Source organism: Malaclemys terrapin, chromosome 9 (assembly GCF_027887155.1).
Source record: "Malaclemys terrapin pileata isolate rMalTer1 chromosome 9, rMalTer1.hap1, whole genome shotgun sequence".
Taxonomy (NCBI): Eukaryota; Metazoa; Chordata; order Testudines; family Emydidae; genus Malaclemys; species Malaclemys terrapin.
Genome location: NC_071513.1, coordinates 60,688,628 through 60,712,042, shown reverse-complemented (window position 1 = coordinate 60,712,042; position 23,415 = coordinate 60,688,628). Strand labels below are relative to the sequence as shown.

The following is a 23,415-nucleotide window of genomic DNA, read 5'->3' as shown; positions in this document are numbered from 1 at the left end:
GTGAAATTTATTGCTATACGATGACATACAAATAGTATCCCAAGGGGAAGGGCACACACAGAAATTCTGTTCAGAAGGCTCATTCACACATTGCTGTGACACTGCTCTCTGCTGCTTTTAGTTCTACACAGACCAGTTTATTGCTCTGTTTAAAACATTTTCCTACAACATTTTGTAGTTCTAATCAATTTCAAGGAAACAATATTTTGACTAAACAAAAGGATCCAATTGAATTTAGTATAAATCCATGTTTGAATGTGTTACATTGGGGTAGTGGTTTCCAATAAGTAGACTGCCCATTCTAACATATTGGCGCTCACCTGAAGTGTTACTTTTAGATGTTTCACGGTTTGTTTTTGAGTGTCTAGACTATAAAGAGTAAGGAAATGATTTTATCATGGAGGTCATAAATTCTGTGACTTTATCAGACCTCCATGACTTCCTTGGCTTCAGCCCCGACCAGAGCAGCAGGGCTGAAGCAGCTATCTGGCCCTGCTGCAGGAACCGCGCTAGGGCTGGAACAGCAGCCAGGGTGGACTTCAGGGCTGGAGCAGCCACAGGGGCTGGAGCAGTGGCTGGGTGTGGAACAGAGGCCAGGACTGGGTCCTAGGCTGAAGCAGTCACTTGGGCTGAAGGAGCAGCTGGGGCTGGAGCAGCTGCCCAGACTAGAGCAGTGGCCAGGGCTGGTTCAGCCCCCAGGGGCCAGAGCAGTGGCCGGGGCTGGAGCTGTGGCCGGGGTTGGAAAGTCAAGGTCAGGTTGTGGGCTTCCCTGACTTTTTGTTTATTGCCCACGACCTGTCCATGATTTTTACTAAAAATACCCAAGGCAAAAATCTTAACCTTAATAAATGAAAAGCTAAAACTAGTGGATCTGAGAGATGTACTTTAACAGAGTTTCATATCAAACTCATTTCATATCAAATTATTAATACAAGGAAAATAAAATACATTTTTAGATGTTTCAAGTATTTTTAGTGTTTATTACCTGTCTGCTGAATGTATTCTGTACATGCATCCAATAATCTTCAATTGGATCATAGCAGTAAATTGCCTTGGTGAGCCCTCCCGCGACATAGATTAGATTATTTAGAGATACAGCTGTTATGCATCTCTTTGCAATGGGGATAGTTGCACGGAGCAACCAAGAATTAGTATCGGGATCATATGATTGAACCTGAAAACAAGTAAACACATTTTAGGTTTAACACCACAATTGAACAAAAATCAAACTTATTATCTTAGGTACATACAGAAGTTTTGATTCAAAGAGATTAAAGATAACAGTATCTATTTGTATCAGAGGGGTAGCCATGTTAGTCTGGATCTGTATAAAGCAACAAAGAGTCCTGTGGCACCTTATAGACTAACAGACGTATTGGAGCATAAGCTTTCGTGGGTGAATACCCACTTTGTCTGACAAGTATGTCCAAATATGGACATTAGATTTCCTGACGAAGTGGGTATTCAATACATCTGTTAGTCTATAAGGTACCACAGGACTCTTTGTTGCTTTTTACAGTATCTATTTGGAGTGCCTCACAAAAAACCCAAAGTAACTCAAGATATTGCTATGTCAAAAACATACACCTTGTTCCTACTGTACATCTGCAACATTAAAAACAAAAAATATTAAACAGCAGCAACTTACATAATAAATTATATAGTATATTACATTCTTTACTTAAATATGCTGTTTCATTAAGAACTTGTATGACTCTTAATACACAAAGCGAAAGATGATGTGACTACGACAAAGACTGTATTAATGGCATAACTGTGCTTTATTTAGTTAGCTTTTTCTACTGTGAGATATATACTTTGCATTCAGGCAATAGACCGGGCCAGGAGATTTGTAATTCAGTTGAAAAATCTCTCTGTATAACTTACATTTTTAGCAGTATTATTAAGATACATAGAAAGGAAATAAATATAGTTAACTAACCTTGTCAGAGCACGTGTTATCATCAGGACCTCCACCAATCACAAACAATTTGCCTACACAGCTGGTTATTGCTGGAGAACTCACTGCTTCTTTAAGTGGAGCTACCTCTGTCCATCGATTGGAAAATGAATCGTAACATTCTACACTGCTGAGTCGACTTTGCCCATCATACCCTCCAACTACATACACCTATGCAAAACAAAGAGAAAATAGCATCTTTTTTATCTTTATCTCCAGTTTTAATTAAGCAAGTATAGGATTAAACTCATTCAAAGCTTCAGTGCCTCAGTTCTGATTTGCTATATTTTTGAATGCATAGGTTTTCCCTCCAGAATGCTTCTATGCAGAAGAACAGGAATATTGCCTTTTAAGATTCTGAGCTAAAGAATCTCAAGAGAGCAGCCATACATTGGTATGTGGGGATACTGGAGTCAATGGACACCTGAACATATGTTACAAATATGGACATTAGATTTCCTTCTTACTTGAACATGCTCTATAAGAAATCTCTATGATTATCTTCATTATAACCATTATAATAATATAAATTTATAATAATATAAAATTATATATAATATATAATTATATAAATTTATAATAATATAAAATTATATTCAGAAATAAAAAGAAACTCTATTTAACTTAACCCTTTTCTCCTCAACTTTTTACTTCTCTCTTTCCTGTCTAAAATGACATTCTTTACTCTGATTTACCTTTTGGTCGTGTATTTTCTTACCTGGCTGCCTATCACATAAGTTACAGTTTAAGAAAAAGAGACTCACAAATATATTACCATTAGCATATTGACAGATATACTGTCTCTGCTCAATTTGCTCACCTCAGGTCAATCCCAACTTAAAGCAGGTGCTGTTATCTCTAAGAAGCTACATACTACAGTTCCCTGATAAGTGTATATATTGCCACTCATGCTCATGAATGAAACCTTTGGGGATCCCCGATCTCATTTATTGTATTTGTGTAGAATAATAAAATAGGCCTTTGGAAATGCAGCAAGAATAAGAGTTTCTTTACTGATTTATATTTTGATTTAAATGTTCAATATACATGCAGATTATTAAATAAAATAATCTGCATGTAAATAAAAAGGCCCAGATATTCTGCTAAAGTCACAATCAATTTGAGTTAGTGGCTGCATAAGTGAAGGATTTGCAGATAAAAGATGTCTAAGGCCCAGTTTTATTTTATGTACCAAATCATTGTTGGATACACGCTTTAACCTGTGTATTTATGAAGAGGTGTAATTTGCTGCTCATTTGTACCCATAACATTTATCTCCTTTTAGATCTTCCACAATGTACCAGAACAGCGCTCCATTGCAAAGAAACAAAGAAACAAACAAAAAAAAAAACGGTTACTCACCTTCTTATAACTTGTTCTTTGAGATGTGTTGTTCATGTCCATTCCAATCAGGTGTGTGTGCGCCACGTTCACAGTCGTCAGAAAGTTTTCCCTTAGCAGCTGACCCTTGGGTCAGTTGTGGAGCCCCCTGGAGTGGCGCCTTCATGGCGCTCAATATATGACTCTGCCGAGCCAGCCCCTCCTCGATTCCTGTTTGCCGGCTACTCCGACAGAGGGGTAGGAATGGACCTGAACAACACATCTTGAAGAACAACAGTTACGAGAAGGTGAGTAACCATTTTTTCTTCTTCGAGTGCTTGTTCATGTCAATTCCAATCAGGTGACTCCCAAGCTCCAACCCAGAGGTGGGGTCGGAGCGCTGATTGGAGCACCACACTGCTGAACGCTGCATCATCTCTGGCGTACTGGGTAATAGCATAATGAGCGGTGAACGTATGCACCGAGGACCACGTTGCTTCCCTGCAAATTTCTTGTATCGGGACCTGGGCCAGGAACGCCATTGACGAGGCCTGTGCCCTCGTGGAATGTGTTGTAAGTGCCACGGCTGGGACCTTGGCCAGCTTGTAGCATGTGCAGATGCAAGACGTGATCCAGGAAGATATTCTTTGAGATGAGACCGGGAGTCCTTTCATCCGGTCTGCTCCGCTAAGAAGAGCTGGTTCGATTTCCTGAACGGCTTAGTGTGCTCGATGTAGAATGCTAGTGCTCACCGAACATTCAATGAGTATAGCCTCTGCTTTCGACTACTGGCATGAGGCTTAGGATAGGAAACAGGTAGAAAAATGTCCTGGCTAGTATGAAAGAGTGACACTACCTTAGGAAGAAAGGCTGGGTGAGGCCCGAGTTGGACCTTATCCTTGTGGAAGATCGTGTAGGGTGGATCGGAGGTAAGAGCCTTTAGCTCTGTTACTCTCCTAGCTGATGTGATGGCCACCAGGAAGTCTACCTTCCACAATAGGTAGAGAAGGGAGCAAATCGTTATTCGCTCAAAAGGGGCCCCATTAATTTGGAGAGGACAAGAATGAGGTCCCACACTGGGACAGGCTGTCTGGTCTGAGGATGTAGGCGTTCCAAACACTTGAGGAAACAGCCTACCTTGGGGTTAGCAAATACCGATCGGCCAGACGCTCCTGGGTCGAAGGCTGAGATAGCAGCGAGATGTACTTTGATGGATGATGCTGCCAGTCCTTGTTGTTTCAGGTACAGAAGGTACTCTAGAATGAGTGGCATATGCTGCTGGGCACACCAGCAAGTGAACCTTTTCCACTTAGCTAGATATGTTGCTCTAGTAGATGGTTTCCTACTGCCAAGTAGGACCTCCCTTACTGGTTCTGAGCACAGAAGCACCATAGGGTTTAACCATGAAGCTTCCAGGCTGTGAGATGGAGGGACTGGAAGTCCAGGTGGTGAAGGTGACCATGGTCCCGAGTGATCAGATTGGGATGCAGTGGTAACTCGATTGGAGTGTCCACATACAGTTCCAGGAGCGTGGTGTACCATTGTTGTCAGGGCCACGCTAGGGCCACCAGAATTACCTCCGCTCTGTCCCTGCAGACCTTGAGAAGTACCTTGTGCATGAGAGGGATCGGGCAAAAGGCATACAACAGGTGGCCTCCCCAGGGAGGCAGAAACGTGTCCGTGATTGAGCCAGGACAGCGATGCTGGAAGGAGCAGAACATTGGACACCTCCTGTTGTTCTTGGTGGTGAACAGGTTGACCCGGGGAAACCCCCACCCTTGGAAGATGGTGTGTATGACATCCGGACAGATGGACTACTCGTGATTTTGGAACGATCTGCTGAGGTGGTCTGCTAGTTTGTTCTGCACTCCTGGGAGATAGGATGCCGCCAGGTAAATGGAGTGGGCTATGCAGAACTCCCATAGCTGGAGGGCTTCTCGACATAGGGGGGAGGAACAGGCTGCATCCTGCTTGTTGATGTAAAACATGGCAGTGGTGTTGTCCATCATCACTACCATGCACTGACCTCGTAGCTGGGCCTGCAAGGTTTGGCATGCTAACCATACTGCCCTGAGCTTCTTGTTGTTGATATGAAGGGGAAGCTCCTCCTGTGACCATAGGCCCTGTGTTTGTAGGTCTCCCAAATGCGCACCCCATCCCAGAGCTGATGCGTCTGTTACAAAGGAAAAGGAGGGCTGGGGGCTGTTGAATGGAACTCCCTCGCAGACTACCCAGGGTTTGAGCCACCACTGGAGGGACTCAAGTACTTGCCCTGGTACCATGACCACTACATCTAGACTGTTGCGTCCCGGGCGGTAGGCTGAAGTGAGCCACGCCTGGAGTGGCCTGAGCTTCAATCTGGCATGGTGGACCATGTAAGTGTAGGCTGCCATGTGGCTGAGGAGACTCAGGCATCCCCTTGCTGTGGTGGTCGGGAATTGCCTGAGGCCTTGAATAATGTCTGTCATGACCTGGAATCAGGTCTCTGGCAAAAACACTCTTGCCCGTACTGAGTCCAGCAGTGCCCCGATGAACTCTACTCTTTGGGTCAGTGACAAGGTTGACCTGTTCACGTTGAGGAGGAGACCCAGTCTGCTGAAAGTATATCTGACTAATTGGACTTGAGACTCCATGTGCTCCCTGGTGCGGCCCCTGAGCAGCCAGTCGTCGAGGTATAGGTATACCTGCACCTGCCTCCTTCGAAGGAAGGCTGCTACGATGGACATGAACTTTGTGAACACTCAGGGGCTGTTGACAGGCCGAAGGGGAGGACCGCAAACTGATGTTTTTGGTTGACCACAAACCAGAGAAATCGTCTGTGTGCTGGTCGAATGGCTAAGTGAAAATATGCATCTTTCATGTTGAGGGCAGTGTACTAGTCCCCCGGAGACCATGTGGAACTTCAACTTTATCATTAATTTGTTGAGTCCTCGCAGGTCTAGGATGGGTCTGAGACATCCCTTGGCTTTGGGGATTAGGAAATAATGGGAATAGAATCCCTTGCCCCTTAGCTCCTGAGGAACCTCCTCCACTGCCCCTGTTGCAACAAGCATTTGCAACTCCTGGATAAGGAGTTGCTCATGTAAAGGGTCCCTGAAAAGGGACGGGGAAGGGACGTGGGAGGGAGGGGAGGAGCAGAATTGGAGAGAATATCCCACTTCTACCATGCAAAGAACCCAGCAGTCCGATGTTATTTGGGACCACGCACGGTAAAAGTGGGATAGGTGATTCATAAAACAGGGGGAAGGATCCAATGTCATGGTGTGTGCGCAGTCCTCGGGCATCCCTTCAAAAGGCCTTTTTAGAGCCAGATGAAGGTTTGCCTATAGCCATGAGTTCCTCCTCCTGGCTACTCCTGAGGAAAGGGTGCAGGCAGCTGAGCCTGCTGAGTCCAATGAAGTCTGGAGAGAGGTTCGCGCCACTACCTTCCCTTCATCAATGATAGCCAAGAACTCAGCTATGGAGTCTGGTGGAATCAGCTCCTTATGCTTCAATATGGAGGCTCACGAGTTGAAGTTGTACCTGCTGAGGATAGCTTGCTGGTTAGCTACCCTCAGCTGCAGGCCCCCAGTTGTGTAGATTTTCCTGCCAAAAAGGTCCATCCTTTTCGACTCCTTGGATTTAGGGGCCGATCCTTGCTGCCCCGTCTCTCTTTCTCATTCACTGCCGATACTACGAGAGCATGGTTGCAGGTGAGAGAACAGGTATGCCTATCCTTTGGAGGGAACGGAGTACTTGCGCTCTACCCCCCTGGCGGTGGGCAAGATTGAGGCAGGAATCTGCCACAGAGTCTTAATATTGCTCTGGATAGTTTTTATTAGTGACAGAGCTACCCTGGACGGTCCCTCTGGTGCAAGGATGTCGACCATGGGGACTTCGGGTTTGACCACCTCCTCCGCCTGTAACCCCATGTTACAGGCAGTCCTTTGTAGAAGGTCCTGGTGGGCCCTGTGGTCAATTGGGAAAGGGTCCGAGGTTGAAGCTCCCGCCACCACTTCATCTGAAGATGAAGATGAGGAGATCAGAGGTGGTACAGGGTCTTCCTGACCCTCTGACTCCCTGATCTCCTCCTGTTCAGCCTCTGGGGCCTTTGTGGCAACTGTAGCTTGGCCTTGCAATGGGTTGTGCCTCAGAGTTGCCTTGGTGGCGACCTGCGCCAGCTGTGGGGCTTGTGCCAAGGTCGCCTCGGAACCACAGGGCATAGGCTGATCTTTGGCTGGGGTGATCGGTGCTCCAAGGCCACCGAACGGGAGCCCTGGGCCTGATGGTAAGCCCAGGGGGTCCAAAAAGGCCATTGCACCAGAGGCTGCCACTGGGGTTGCCATGCCATTGGTGCCTCCCTCCGTTGTTTGTCGGATCTATGCCTGCTGCGACAGGAATAGTACGAGTCACCATCTGAGTTCGAAGACATGGATCTCGACTGAGATGACCATGGTGGTGCCGCATGATACTGCGCCGAGAACCTGTGCCGATGATGCAGGGGACAGATGTCGAGATGCCCGGGCCAGGGACCGATACCGGGAATCTGGCGTCAGGGACCGGTGTCGAGGGTCCAGTGCCAAGGGACTAGTGCCGAGAGTCGGTTCCAGTTCTCTCTTGGAGCCAGGGATTGCTGCTGCTCACTCGTCGGTGCCGGGCAGGAGAGGGAGACCGCCACATCATGGCCAGCTTGCCTCTAGATGGCGATGGTTGTGGCGACGCCGGGGGCTTATCTCTGATCACCGGGGGCTGAGGAGTCATCATCGCTGTTAAGTCTCTGGTGACTTCAAACGTGTCCGGGGTGGAGGGTAACTCCAACTCCTCCACCTGGCACTGCCCATCCCGGGAGTCGCTGTACACCAGACTCAACAGTCCCATCGTGGGAACTGAAATTGACTGCACCCACTCTTGCTGCCTGGATGCCGAGGGCTCCTTCATGGGACGTCCTGGTACCGCGCCTGCAGATCCCATTGTTTTCTGCACGGGGAATGCCCTCTGTCGGCTTTTCTATGCCGCTTGTACGGCACTGGTGAATGCGAGCGGTGCCGGGTTGTCTTTGCATCCTGCAGTGCCAGAGAGTGCTGGTGCCGAAGGTCTCTTAGACTAGAGTCCTTCCTTGGTACTGTGTCACGTACCGATGCTGGGGCGGTCTGCAGTAGACTGGGGATGAAGAGCGGATTCCATAAGCAACTGCCTCAATCAGAAATCTCGCTCCTTTTTAGTTCTGGGGCGGAAAGCCCTGTAGATCTTGCGCCTTTCTGTCTGGTGTGCCTCCCCCAGACACTTCAGACATGAGTTGTGGGGGCGCTTGCTGGTATCGGCTTGCTGCAGTTTCCACAGGGTTTAAAGCCTTGCGCTCACGGCATGCCCTGGAGCCCAAAGGGAGGTGGGAGGGAAGGGGAGGTTTGGGGATTGGGGAAACCCTGCTCCCAAACCTCACTATATGCAATATATACACTAACAATTAAGACTAACTACAACTAAACTAGGCTGCGCTAACTATATGAAAGAACGCTAAGGGAAGCACTTGCTAAGCAAGCAACTGCAGTTCAAAAGACCGTCACTGGTGATAAGAAGGAACCGAGGAGGGGCCGGGTTGGCAGGGTCATATACTGAGTGCCATGAAGGTGTCACTCCAGGGGGCTCCACAGCCGACCCAATGGGAGCCGCTAAAGGAAAACTTTCCGATGACCGTGCATGCAGCACGCACACACCTGATTGGAATTGACATGACCAAGCACTTAAAGAAGAATCAAAAGTTAGGAAACATCAGTTTAACTTCTATGGACACTGCCAACCTGACTGAGCCCATAATTCATTGGTTATTAAAAGCAATAGGAGTTGATGGGGAATGCAGTCTAACTCTAAATAGTTACACCTGGTTTTACATTTAAGTTTTGCTTATATTTGGGAAATGTATTAGCTACAATAAGTAATGAATTATTTCTCTTACTTTACCAAGAAGGACAGCCATTTTATGACGCCATCTGCCTTTGTTTAGGGAAGCAACTCTGATCCAAATGTTAAGCTGAGAGTTATAAATCCACACATCACGGCTGTTAATTCTTCCACCTTTAAAATTATGAAAAAAGACAGAAAAAAAACCAATGGATCTTTGACTAAGGAAGTTATTAAATAAGAGGTGCTGGATACTGACGTACGCCTCTGCAGTAGACTACGGAAAATGTCACATCCTATACATCTGATGTAGACTCATCTGTGATTATATAAATTTAAGTAGATAGAGGTTTTCAGATGTTCTTGGTCACTGTGTAGAGGAAGTGCATCTCTTATGAAGTATAGTCTCCCAAAACAATAATCTCTTCCAACCGATTCCCCCAAAATACCATCTACCATAATGATCTACACCAGTCTTCTCCCAACCCTCTACAAAGTACAATCTTCCATGATCTATCTCAGATAAGGCACCTATCACTGTGGTATCTTCATGCTGTACAAAAATTGGAGAGATCTGTTTCCTAGATGACAATTTTCAAAGCCTCCTGTTTCTGATATGCATGTTTGTTTGCTCTTGCCTTCTATTTGCTAGTTGTTGGTTGTTCCTTAGAAGATGTCACTGCTGGAGAAAAGTTTAATCAAAGAGGCAAGGCTTGCATTCTAATCTAAATAACCACTTTCCTCCACTTTAAGACAACAGATCCTTTGTTAATTATAACTTAGATTGAAAGAATTCTAATAAATCTCTCAAAGATAATTAATACTAAAAAGTAACGTTTTTCTCTTAATTGTTAAGTCAGTATTGAGAAGGATATTATTAGCTATTTTTGACAATGGATCTCATTCTGTTGTCTCATAAAACATTACATTTAAACAAGGCAGTTGTTCAGAAGTAGACTGAGAGGTAGACTCAGCAAACATCATTCTCGGATGTATTAGCAGGAGTACTGTAAGCAAGACACAAGAAGTAATTCTTCCACTCTACTCCGCGCTGATTAGACCTCAAATGGGGTATTGTGTCCAGTTCTGGGAGACACATTTCAGGAAAGATGTGGACAAACTGGAGAAAGTTCAGCGAAGAGGAACAAAAATGATTAAAGGTCTAGAAAACACGATCTATGAGGGAAGATTGAAAAAATTGGGTTTGTTTAGTCTAGAAAAGAGAAGACTGAGAGGGGACATGATAATAGTTTTCAAGTACATAAAAGGTTGTTACAAGGAGGAGGGAGAAGAATTGTTCTTCTTAACCTCTGAGGATAGGACAAGAAGCAAAGGGCTTAAATTGCAGCAAGGGAGGTTGTAGAATCTCGATCATTGGAGATTTTTAAGAGCAGCTTAGAAAAACACCTGTCAGAGATGATCTAGATCAGGGGTCAGCAACCTTTCAGAAGTGGTGTGCCGAGTCTTCATTTATTCAAGAAGTCGTGCCTGACTAACCTAATTGCCTTCTATGATGAGATGACTGGCTCTGTGGATGAGGGGAAAGCAGTGGATGTGTTATTCCTTGACTTTAGCAAAGCTTTTGATACGGTCTCCCACAGTATTCTTGCCGCCAAGTTAAAGAAGTATGGGCTGGATGAATGGACTGTAAGGTGGATAGAAAGCTGGCTAGATTGTCGGGCTCAACGGGTAGTGATCAATGGCTCCATGTCTAGTTGGCAGCCGGTTTCAAGCGGAGTGCCCTAAGGGTCGGTCTTGGGGCTGATTTTGTTTAATATCTTTATTAATGATCTGGAGGATGGTGTGGACTGCACTCTCAGCAAGTTTGCAGATGACACTAAACTAGGAGGCGTGGTAGATACACTAGAGGGTAGGGATAGGATACAGAGGGACCTAGACAAATTAGAGGATTGGGCCAAAAATAACCTGATGAAGTTCAACAAGGACAAGTGCAGAGTCCTGCACTTAGGACGGAAGAATCCCATGCTCTGCTACAGACTAGGGACCGAATGGCTAGGTAGCAGTTCTGCAGAAAAGGACCTAGGGGTCACAGTGGACAAGAAGCTGGATATGAGTCAACAGTGTGCTCTTGTTGCCAAGAAGGCTAACGGCATTTTGGGCTGTATAAGTAGGGGCATTGCCAGCAGATCGAGGAACGTGATCGTTCCCCTTTATTTGACATTGGCGAGGCCTCATCTAGAATACTGTGTCCAGTTTTGGGCCCCACACTACAAGAAGGATGTGGAGAAATTGGGAAGAGTCCAGCGGAGGGCAACAAAAATGATTAGGGGTCTGGAGCACATGACTTATGAGGAGAGGCTGAGGGAACTGGGATTGTTTAGTCTCCAGAAGAGAAGAATGAGGGGGGATTTGATAGCAGCCTTCAACTACCTGAAGGGGGGTTCCAAAGAGGATGGAGCTCAGCTGTTCTCAGTGGTGGCAGATGACAGAACAAGGAGCAATGGTCTCAAGTTGCAGTGGGGGAGGTCCAGGTTGGATATTAGGAAACATTATTTCACTAGGAGGGTGGTGAAGCACTGGAATGCGTTACCTAGGGAGGTGGTGGAGTCTCCTTCCTTGGAGATTTTTAAGGCTTGGCTTGACAAAGCCCTGGCTGGGATGATTTAGTTGGGAATTGGTCCTGCTTTGAGCAGGGGGTTGTACTAGATGACCTCTTGAGGTCCCTTCCAACCCTGATATTCTATGATTCACACTGATTTAAGGTTTCGCGTGGCAGTAAATACATTTTAACATTTTTAGAAGGTCTCTTTCTATAAGTCTACAATATATAACTAAACTATTGTTGTATGTAAAGTAAATAAGGTTTTTAAAATGTTTAAGAAGCTTCATTTAAAATTAAAATTAAAATGCAGAGCCCCCTGGACTGGTGACCAAGACCCAGGCAGTATGAGTGCCACTAGAAATCAGCTCGTGTGCCACCTTTGGCACGTGTGCCATAGGTTGCCTACCCCTGGTCTAGATAATACTTAGTCCTGCCATGAGTGCAGGGGACTGGAGTAGATGACCTCTTGAGGTCCCTTCTAATTCTATGATTCTAAGAAATGCTAATATTAATTAATATTTTCAAACATGAAAATACACGAGAAATACATCCCATTATGCAAACCTTTCAGAATAACACGCTGAGCAAAATACATACATTTTTGTGATAAGACATTACACTAACAGTTTTTTTAATGTTGGGAAATATTTCAATGACTTTTTCCACACCCTTTAGACTTCTTTGAGCACCACTGCATGGATGAGCCACTGGAAAGGAAATCTCTAAGATTTATATGCTATGAGGCATGTACATAACACAGGCTGTTTTCCTCTACATGGTTCATGCATATGTCCCCCTCTCGGTTCCACTGTCTGTCTGCTGAAATGAGAAAGATATTTTACATTTGGAAAGATAGTCATTTTGAGGCAGGGTGGATAAAAATAAATGATTTTAAAAAATTGGATTTTTTTTATTTAAATCAGATTTTTTTGATAAAATGCTTTTTGAGGAAAAAAACTATCTAAAGATAGTTTTAATTAAGATACATTATAGTTCAAAGATATCTCATCATGAAATAGGGGTTATAAATTCTAATTCTATGAGGGATAGCTCAATGGTTTGAGCATTAGCCTGCTAAACCCAGGGTTATGAGTTCAATCCTTGAGGGGGCCATTTAGGGAACTGGGGTAAAAATTGGTCTGGGGATTAGTCCTGCTTTGAGCTGGGGGTTGGACTAGATGACCTCCTGAGGCCCCTTCCAACCCTGATATTCTATGAAGTGTTTTGTAAATGAGTTCCAATAGTTCAGGGGTCGGCAACGTTCGGCACGCGGCTCGTCAGGGTAAGCACCCTGGCGGGCCGGGCCAGTTTTATTTACCTGCTGATGCAGCAGGTTCAGCCGATCGCGCCCCCGGGCCAATGGGGGCGGCGAGAAGCGGCGCGGGCGAGCGATGTGCTGGCCGCAGCTTCTCACCGCCCCCATTGGCCCGGGACGGCGAACCGCGGCCAGTGGGGGCCGCGATCGGCCGAACCTGCCGCGTCAGCAGGTAAATAAAACTGGCCCAGCCCGCCAGGATGCTTACCCTGGCGAGCCACGTGCCGAACGTTGCCGACCCCTGCAATAGTTCATGGATTAGGGACCCAATCTTATGGGGTTCCATGGGCTTCTGTATAGATTATTTTGGTTAATCTTTCTATCTACCCAATAGGACTCAGTGCTCAGTCTAGAAGATACCATCAGAGATGCTTAGTTTTGCAGTTCTCAAACTGTGGATTTGTGTCTCCAGAGATAACATGCTTGTTAACCGCAAAAATGTTTTTAAATAAAATAAATAAATTTTATTTAAATAAATAAAAATAACAGACAGAAGTCTGGAGATAAATGTGAAAAGGGAGGGACAGGCAGTAGAAACAAAAGTGAAACTGTTTGAGCAGCATATTCCAGAAGTCTTGGGGTCTTTCTGAGTGTAGCCTTCACTGATTTGAGATCTACCATACCATTCTCTCATTAGAAGGGAAAACCTATAATGGCAGCAGGCCGTAAAAGAGACCCAGTTTGGGAATATTTTAATGAAGTTCCTCTACCTGTGGGTAAGACAGGCATGTGTGCAAAATGCAAACAGCACAACAAAGAAATGCAAGGCCTGGTTGCCCAAATGAAACAACATCATGAAGTGTTCCTTCTCAGGAGGAAGCTGCGCTGAAGATGATGAAAGCAACATGTCTGAACACGCAGGATCTTCAGGTTGATAAACTTTTTTGTTTCATACTTCTTCCTTAAGGACTGCCTGTCTTCCTTCTGGACTATTCTTGAATTTTCATGTTTGAGCAAAAAATATAGTTGTTACTCTATGGTACTATCATTTTAGATGCAGTTGTGATAAAAAAATAAATAACTGAAATAGGCAGATCTTCCTTTTACAATTTCACCTTTAAAGTAGTACTGAGTGTCAGTGAATGCAATGAGTAATACTAAATGAGCAGTATGGTAATAATAATTAAATAACTGCATTGACTTATTTCGTTTAGGAGAATCCATCCTCAACATACAGGATTCTGAAGACTATCCATCTTCAATATCACCATCATTTTCGAAGTGGGCTGTAGTCCACGAAAGCTTATGCTCTAATAAATGTGTTAGTCTCTAAGGTGCCACAAGTACTCCTGTTCTTCTTTTTATAGTTTCAGAGTTATCTGCCAATGATAGTGTTTCAGTCACATCATGTATGTCACATAGCCACAGTATATCACCTGTAGCAAAAAGAAAAGAAAACTCCATCATGCAGAAACAACCATACATGAGTTTGTGATAAGAACCAGCAGATTACAAAAAGAGGTAATTGATGAAAAAACTGCCTGGTTTGTTTATGCAACAAACTCTCCTTTCCGTATGATTGAGAACCCACACTTCATTAACATGGTTCAGTCATTAAGACCAGGATACAGTCCACCCAACAGAGCAGATGTCGCAGGCAAATTACTGAATAAAGTGTATGAAAGAGAAATTGAACAGTGTGCAAAAGGTCTAGAAAGTGAAATTGTTAACCTGAGTCTTGATGGGTGGAGCCATGTCCACAATGATCCTGTTGTATGTGCTTGTGTGACAACGGAAGAAGGGAATGTCTTCCTTTCAGAACAATTGATACATCAGGAAATGCACACACAGCAGAATACTTACAAGAAGTAGCAGTAAAAGCTAGAACAAACTGAAAAAAAATTCAAATGTCTAGTACACAGCTTTGGTCACAGACAATGCTGCAAATGTATCCAAGAGGAGAAGAAATTCAGAAGAGACTGAAGAGAGTCCCAAGATAATAACATACGGTTGCAGTGCTCATTTGATGCACCTCCTAGCCAAAGACTTCAGTGTTCCAGAAATAAAGTCTCATGTTGTTCCATAACAACCACTTTGCAGCAGCTGCTCTGAAAAAAGTGGGAGGAACCAAGCTAATTCTCCCACAAGACATGCAATGGAACTCAGTAGTGGACTGTTTTGAGCACTATATCAAGAACTGGCCTAATCTGATGACAGTTTGTGAACAAAATAGTGAAAAAATAGATGGCACTGTCACAGCCAAAGTTCTCAACATTAGGCTTAAGAGAAATGTTGAACACGTACTGAGTATCCTGAAGCCTATTTCTGTAGCCTTGAACAAAATGCAGAGAAATAGCTGTTTTATTGCTGGCACTGTTGAAATTTGGAAGGAACTGAGTGAGATCTTAAAAAGAGAAATATGCAATGACAGTTAAATTACAAGCATTAAAAAAACAAATGGGACAAGCACTATCTCCAGCTCATTTTCTTGCAAATATTCTCAATACTCAGTACCACAGTCAAACCTTAACAACTGAACAAGAGGAGTTGGCTATGACATAGACATCCAGCAATCATAATGCCATAATGCCAACTATAATAAACTTCAGAGCTAAGAGTGAACCATTCAAGAAATATATGTTTGTTGATGATGTTTTAAAGAAAGTCACACCAGAGAACTGGTGGAAGTCACTAAAGCACTTGGATTCAGAGACTGTTGAAGTGATAATCTCACTTTTAACAGCAGTAGCTTCTTCTGCCGGTGTAGAAAGAATATTTTCTTCCTTTGGACTAATTCATTCCAAACTGATAAATCGTTTGGGACCTGAAAAAGCAGGAAAGCTTGTTTTTCTTTTCCAGATTATGAACAAACAAGAAAATTAAGATGAAGACGACCGAGTTAGCTGCAGAAGTCAATATTTTAAGTTGCTGACCTGACTGACATAGTCGATTTAATTTTTTTTAAAAAATATTTCATTTAACGATTTTAGTTAAACAATTTTAACAAAAACAAACCTGATCTTAAAAAACTTGAATGTTTAACTAAATTCAAAAATTCATATGCTTGTTTTGTTAAAATATTATATGTTTGCTGTTGAAGAAAAAAATCCAGAATACATAACACTGTTGTTTTAGTTAAATGAAACAATTTAAATGTCTGTCTGGTGATGTTCCCCTCCTAATACAGCATGGAAAGAAAATCCTCCAAATATTAATGATTAACCTGTTGAATTGGAGATAGTTCACCTCCCAATGACTTCATAAATATCTGCTTCAATTACCTTTGGTATATGAAATAACCAAACAATCATTCATTTTCTGATATACCTGTAAAACTCATCTGAAAAGTTTTCAAAATAAATCACTTTAAAAATGTATAGTGTGTACCTTCTAAAAATGAAATCTACATCTATCTCTGAGTTGTGAAGAATATGTATTAAGGTTATAACAACCAGGGCCGGCTCCAGGGTTTTGGCCGCCCCAAGCAGCCAAACAAACAAACAAACAAACAAAAAAGCTGCGATCGCGATCTGCGGTGGCAATTCGGCGGGAGGTCCTTCGCTCCGAGCAGCAGTGAGGGACTGTCCGCCGAATTGCTGCCGAACAGCTGGACGTGCCGCCCCTCTCCAAAGTGGCCGCCCCAAGTACCTGCTTGGTAAGCTGGTGCCTGGAGCCGGCCCTGATAACAACAACAAGAATGCACTTTTATGTAGAAATCCATGATTAAATCGAGTCTTCCTGACTAGTGCTTTAAATCATGATTTAAATCAATTTGATTTAAATCAAATCCACCCTGCTTTGAGGTAACAAACAAATGTAATGGGGGAGATAGATAGTTCCAGGACAGGAGTTAGTAACCAGCTAAGTCTGTCACCATTGGTCCAGATGATAGACATGGACCCAAATAACGTTTTTTTTGTCTAAACTTGAGAGGTGCTGAGCAGCTACAGCCACTGACTTCACTAGGAGATGCAGGTGCTCAGCACCTCCAGGTCAGGATTTAAGAAGGGTGAGGTATTTGCCTCTACTCTGCATTTCTATGCTGAAAAAAGGTTTGATCTGTTTTCACTGCAGAACCTGAGCACTAATATTTAAAAGCTGCATACTTAACCGGTATGGAGGAGGACATATTGGATTGTGGGTCAGTTCATACAGTCATTTAGCTCTAAGCTCCACTCATAACAATATTATATCCCCAGACCTCTCTGATGAAATTTCAGCCAGGGCTGTAATTATTAATGATTAAAAACAAAACAATAAGCAAAAAATATTTGTGGCTACCAAATATAGGCATAGGGTTTATGCTCAACACATACTGAGGGAGATGATTTGGTAAGCAACACATAGGCTAGAGGGGGTGAAATTCGTGAAATTTTCATTCCAGCAGCTTCTGGAAGTTCAAAGAGCAACAATCACCTAAAGAACTGTAAATTATCCAAGGATGTTCCTGCTGTCATCACTTAAGCTTAAGCTTCCTGGAATTATTTACCTGAAACAAGAATATCGTTCCGTAAAGCACACACTGCATATTCAGACTTAGTAAATTCTGGGAGCTTAGCCAGTGACTTCCATTCTCCTGTCACAGGATCGTAGCATTCAGTGTATGGCAGGTTAAACCCCCCAACTCGTTCACAGCCTCCGACAATAACTATCACCTCAGAATAACCAGTTGATCTAAAAGAATGAAAACAGAAAGACAAAATAGATGTTTATTAAAGCATATGTAGCAAACAATATCAGCTTGAAAAACCAAGGTCGTACAGTTTTAAAATCTGAAAATCTATTATTTAATGTTATACTGACTTCTACAGCAATAATTATTTCCTTACAAAATGGTTAAGGGTTTCACTGTATTTCCAGCTGTCCCATTGTGTGCCAGGTAACCAGGCCAATAAGTAACCTTTTTTTAAATAAAGGGTGGAGTTATATTGCATGATTGCTCCATGAAAAAAATCAAATTTTTAAAAAGAAAGACCTTAAACTTTAAGGTTGTTTTCCTCCTCTGACTGAAAATGGAGAAATATCAGAGGTAAAGCTGAAGCCATGTGTAAGAAATTTATATATGCAGTTTTGGAAGTTTCATATAAAATCCATCATATTGAAAACAGTCTTCTGCAAAGTTACAAATAGCACAAAGACTCCTGTGACAGTTTGCATCACTTTAATATTTCACAAATTTAGAACTATCTTCCAAGTGTTACAGAAAATTTCTTTTAAAAAAAGTTTAAGACTTATGGATCAGATAAAAACTTTGTTAGGACATATGGTTGCAAATATGTAACAGTAATGTGAAAGAGGGTATGGTGATGGAGGAAAACTTCAAAGAAGATTGAAATAATAAAACCAAGTACCAAAGCCAGCAAATTCAAAGTGGCCCTGAACAAGCCCTGAACAAGCGGCGACTCTACTTTGAGAGCCACTGCTGTACACTATTTTAACTACAAATAACTCCATAAGAGCAGATATCTTATTTACTATGACCCAATCCTGCAAAAAATCACATTACCTTGTGTCTATAACAACTGCATGACCCGTCATCAACTTTGTTTATAAATGATAAAAGTGCTGTAGGCCTTTATTTAAAACCATACTTTTTTCACATTGTGGGACACCACAAGTAAAAACTAGCTGATTATTACTGTTCTCTTGTTAAACAAGTAAGTCCTTTTTACTCTAAATATTTTAGAAAAAGCAAAGTCTCAGTTACTCTCTCATAGCTATCAAAAAACCCAACGAAAATTTCCCTTCAGCTGCTCCAACCTTGAAGTGATGTCAGGTCCTGCTTTTTATCTATTTAATGTTTAATGTTTAGTTATCCCATCTTCTTTTTTGAGGAACTAATCTTGGAAAGTTATCTCTCAAGGGAGAGAGGGAAGGAACCTTATGAGTCGACGAAGCACTATTCAGAAAAAGAAATTGGTTTCTTTCAACAGCAAGTACTTTGTCTCTCTTACTTTTTCCCCAACAGGCAAACCCAAGCGTATGTACCAAAGATATCTACAAAGGACAAGGTTTGGCTATTGATATTTTTAAAGACTACAATCATGGCCTTCTGCCAAATGAGGAGCTTGTTGTGTATGATTAAGGCTACATTTTAGTCACGGATATTTTTAGTAAAAGTCATGGACAGGTCATGGGCAGTAAACAAAAATTCACAGCCCGTGACTGGTCCATGACTTCTACTATATACCCCTGATTAAACCTTTGGGGGGGGGTGGCCTGGGGGTTCCGGGAGCACTTGGGGGGACGAAGGGGGTGGCCTGGGGGCACGGCAGGTGCTGTGTGTGTGTGGGGGGGTGCGGGCAGCAGCGCGCTGCCCAGGACCCTCGTGGGTGCTGGGGAGGGGGTGAGCAGTGGTGTGTGGCCCAGGACCCTGCTGGTGCTAGGAGGGCGGGGGTAACAGCACGCAGCCCAGGACCCCCGCTGGTGCTGGTGTGGGGATGTGTTGGCGGGGTCGGCAGGCTCCCTACCTGGCTCCACACTTCCCAGAGCCTGCCCGCCTCACCCCGTCCCGTGCCCCAACCCCCTGCTCCCCTCCCAAACTCCTCTTGCTGCTGGGGGATGGGAGTGTGGTGGCTCGAGACTGCCCCAGTAGCAGCCGGTACAACTGGCGCAGGGGCACCAACCACTGCAGAAGTCATGGAAGGTCACGGAATCAGTGACTTCTGTGACAAACTCGCAGCCTTTTGCATGGTTGCCAATCTTTTTTAAATTAAGAGATAAATGAGCCAATATCCGTGGATCAAAAATACTGCCTGAGAGTGATGATGCATAGTTTTGCTCTCTCTGAAGGAGAATTAATTTACTAAAATATTTTAAATCCAGAACTGGATTTAAAAATGAACAAACCACACCTCTGGACGGTCACATATGTGGAGATTAAAGCCTGCTCTACACTAGAAAATTAGGTCAACATAACTACGTCACTTAGAGGTATGAAAAATCCACACCCCTGGGTGGCACAGCCAACCTAAGTCCCAGGACTTCTGTACACTTGAAATGCTACGGTGGCAGAGCTGTACCACTGCAGCTTTTCTGCTGCATCATGCTGATGGGAGAACCCCTTCCGTTGGCATAGGTAATCCATCTCTCTGAGAGGCAGGACCTAGGTTGATAGAAGAATTCTTCCATCGATCTAGCACTATCTACACTGGGGTTAGTTTGGCTTAACGGTGCTGCTCAGGAGTGTGGATTTTTCACACTCTCGAGCAACGCAGTTAAGCCGACTTAATTATCTAGTGTAGACCAGGCTTTTGTGTAGACAGCACTAGGCTAGGTCGATGGAAGAATTCTTCCGTCGACCTAGCTACCACCTCTCAAAGAGGTAAATTACCTACATCAAAAGGACAATGCCTCCCATTGGCATATACAGTCTCAACACTGACGTGCTGCAGCTGTGCCGCTGTAGCATTTCAAGTGCAGACAAGCCCCAAGAGGCAGTACCTAGGTCGACAGAAGAATCTGTCCATTGACCTAGCGCTGTCTACACTAGGTGTTAGGTCAGCTTAACCACACTACACAGAGGGGTGGATTTTTCACACCCAAATCCACCCCTGAGCTACATAGTTAAGACAACCTAATTTTCTAGTGTAGACCAGACCTTAGAATTTTTTGCAATTGGGACAGTGTGCCGTCAATAAAGATAATAGGGATCAAGCTAAAAAATAAAGAGGCAGGCACAAAATACAAGTAGGCATAGGCTGTTAACAGCAACAGTTAACTACTGAAATAAAATGCAAATGGAGGTCAGCAGAGCTGTGGTTCTCAAACTGTGGCCTATGGAGATGACATGGAAGGTGGTCCATGAGATCTCTCTGTCATTACATGGTCCCCAAAATAGAAAAAATGGAAAATCACATTACTAAAGTGACATTAAATCCAGTACTTTCACAAAAGAAATTAAAAATCAGATTTCTGATGTACTTCACACAGGAAACTATTCAGCTCTCATGACATTATTTGAGAAAGCTGAATGAAACAATATAGACCAACACATGCTGCCTGGGTAGAAGTCCTTTAATCAGTTCAAAGAAAATCTGTTCAAAGAAATTAAAAATTTCCACAGACAGAAATTCTGAGGGCTTTTGAAAAAAACCAATAATTTTGTCTGTAAAAACATCCACCATATTTGGATGCTGCATAAAAAATAATAGCCAGCAGTGCAGTAGTTAAATAAAAAGTAAATCACTTAAGAGGAAAAAATTACTGACTGCTCACATTTTAAAAAAAAGTACTTGAGAAGAACTGGTTAAAATGGATAAATATGATAATAACCAATTAAAAGTATATCTTGATATATTTTCATTAGACTGGTCTAGTGGGTCTGTGCACTGAAATAAGCAACAACTGTAAGCCAGTCTAAAGATATTCAAAGCTTATGGTATGCAATTCATATTTTGTTTTAAATACACAGGAGTCCATCCACTAGAACAGGGGTGGGCAAACTTCTTTGGCCTGAGGGCCGCATCTGGGTATGGAAATTGTATGGCGGGCCATGAATACATGGTTGGGGAGGGGGACTCTATGGGGTGTAGCATGGGGGGAGGCTCTATAAAGGATGTTACCGAGGTGGGGGAGAAGGGACTCATGGGGTGTGGTGCGTGGGGGGGGCTCTACAGGGGTGGTACTGGGGACTCCTAGGGGCCCTGCCGGCAGCGGCACCAAGATGGCCGTACCAGGTACCGCCATGGGCGGAGGCACCCTAGCTGGGACTGGCGGGACCGTAGGAGACCGGGAGGGAATTTGGCATTCTGCCACCTGGGGCGGATTCCGATCCCGGAAACAGCACAGTGAAGTTGCGCCTGTGCAGTGTGGCTCTGCGTGCTGGAAGACGGTGCTCATCAAGGGAATTGTGAGCTCCTGGCGGGAGCTTGAGGGCTGTATAAAAACGTCTGATGGGCCAGAAGCAGCCCGAGGGCTGTAGTTTGCCCACCCCTGCACTAGAACAACATGACCACTAGATGTCACTGTGAAGCTTAATGGAGATATGAGAGACGACCTCAAGATGTCAGTGCAACTGTATTCAGTTATCTGGGTCTCACATCGCCACTTTGTTCTACAATGAAAGCTTAGAGCAAGAACAGTCAATAAGCAGACCACAGGCCAAATCCTGACCATCAGAGGCTTTTGAATGGAATTTACTTATTATTATCATTATTGTAGTTATTTTTATTATTTTTCTTCCCTGGAGTCTGGACCTTAACTATACCTTCACAAAGAAATTTGGGCCTTGACAAAAAATAATTGACCACCCCTGGCCTAGGGGCATAAGGGAAAAGAAGGGAGGATCTCAACCCAAGTTTTAAACGTGCAGTGACATCAGACAATTTTTCAGTTGCTTCAAATGAACTCAGACCAGAATCCTACTGTTTTTGAACAGCTAGTCAGAAACCAGTTTAAGTACAGAAACATACTGATACATATGCACACACAATCCCAAGAACAGTTCCCAAGAAAAGTTTCAGTAGAAACATTAATTTTGGTATACAGAACTTTCAGTCGGTTCTATGCTTTTTCCTCACTAACAAAGCTTACATAAAAGCAAAGCAGGAAAAAAAAGAGGCAGCAATACATGGAACATAGGGAGGGAATGGGTAAAGGTGCTACCAAAATCCCATTTTAGAAGAAATGAAAGGGGAAAGCATGGAGGAGGCAGGGAGGAATCTGGTAACTGTTACAAAACTTTATCAATTTTTGCAACAGAATCAAATGACAAGGAACTATCCCTTGAATTTAATAATAGATACAGGGAAAAATCATCACTGGGGGACTAGCCAGCTTCTCTCTTTATAAATTATTCCTCTTGTTGCTGCATTCATGATTCAGTGTTTAGTTTCTTCTTAAGTTTAGTAACAAAAACCCTGCTCAGAAAACATCTCTGTTAAACATAAGCAGTGGGGTGAAGGTGGGTGTTTCCTTTTTCAGCTAATTCTCCAGTGCAGCATTACAGCTAGCCAACTAACCTTCTCAAGTACCTATGTTATGTTTGGCAGAATTTCCAGGGTTAAACATCTTAGTTTTCCTTCTTTACCATTCCTTCAAGAATGTAATGTTTTTAGCAATTACCTGGGAAGGAAGGTCTATGGCAGAATCTAAAAGAAATCACCATAACCAACAGTTCCCAAAATACCACCCTCGGCATTTTTTCTCATTTCCTACTGTAGCTTACAGTAGCAATGTCCAGTTGTATTATGGGATAATAAGAAGTAATGTTTTAGGATTTTAAAAAACAGGTTACAATATTTAAACTTAAAATATTTTCTGTAGCTACTCTGTAATTCTGTAAATATATACATTGGTTTTGTTATTTCATCTCTAAATCTGTTATATAATTCTAGAACTGTATTTTTAGTCCTGTAAAGTGTTTTATTAAACCTGTAAAATGTTTTGTGGTGTAACAGTGGGATTTTCAAAAGTAGTCGCTGTTGCCCTAACTGAAAA

The 23,415-nt window shown here is 43.3% G+C and overlaps 1 protein-coding gene across 3 annotated transcripts in view; it reads right to left on the bottom strand.

Moving 5' to 3' along the window:
• KLHL24 (kelch like family member 24) overlaps positions 1-23,415 on the bottom strand; it is a 47,131-nt gene that overhangs the window by 7,629 nt on the left and 16,087 nt on the right. For all 3 annotated transcript variants that reach the window (XM_054038988.1, XM_054038987.1, XM_054038989.1), the window contains 4 exons: positions 17,465-17,649; positions 9,213-9,331; positions 1,943-2,131; positions 986-1,174 (listed from right to left, as the gene is read on the bottom strand). In XM_054038988.1, the coding sequence (XP_053894963.1) occupies positions 986-1,174; positions 1,943-2,131; positions 9,213-9,331; positions 17,465-17,649 (682 nt within the window). The remainder of the gene's footprint in view (positions 1-985; positions 1,175-1,942; positions 2,132-9,212; positions 9,332-17,464; positions 17,650-23,415) is intronic.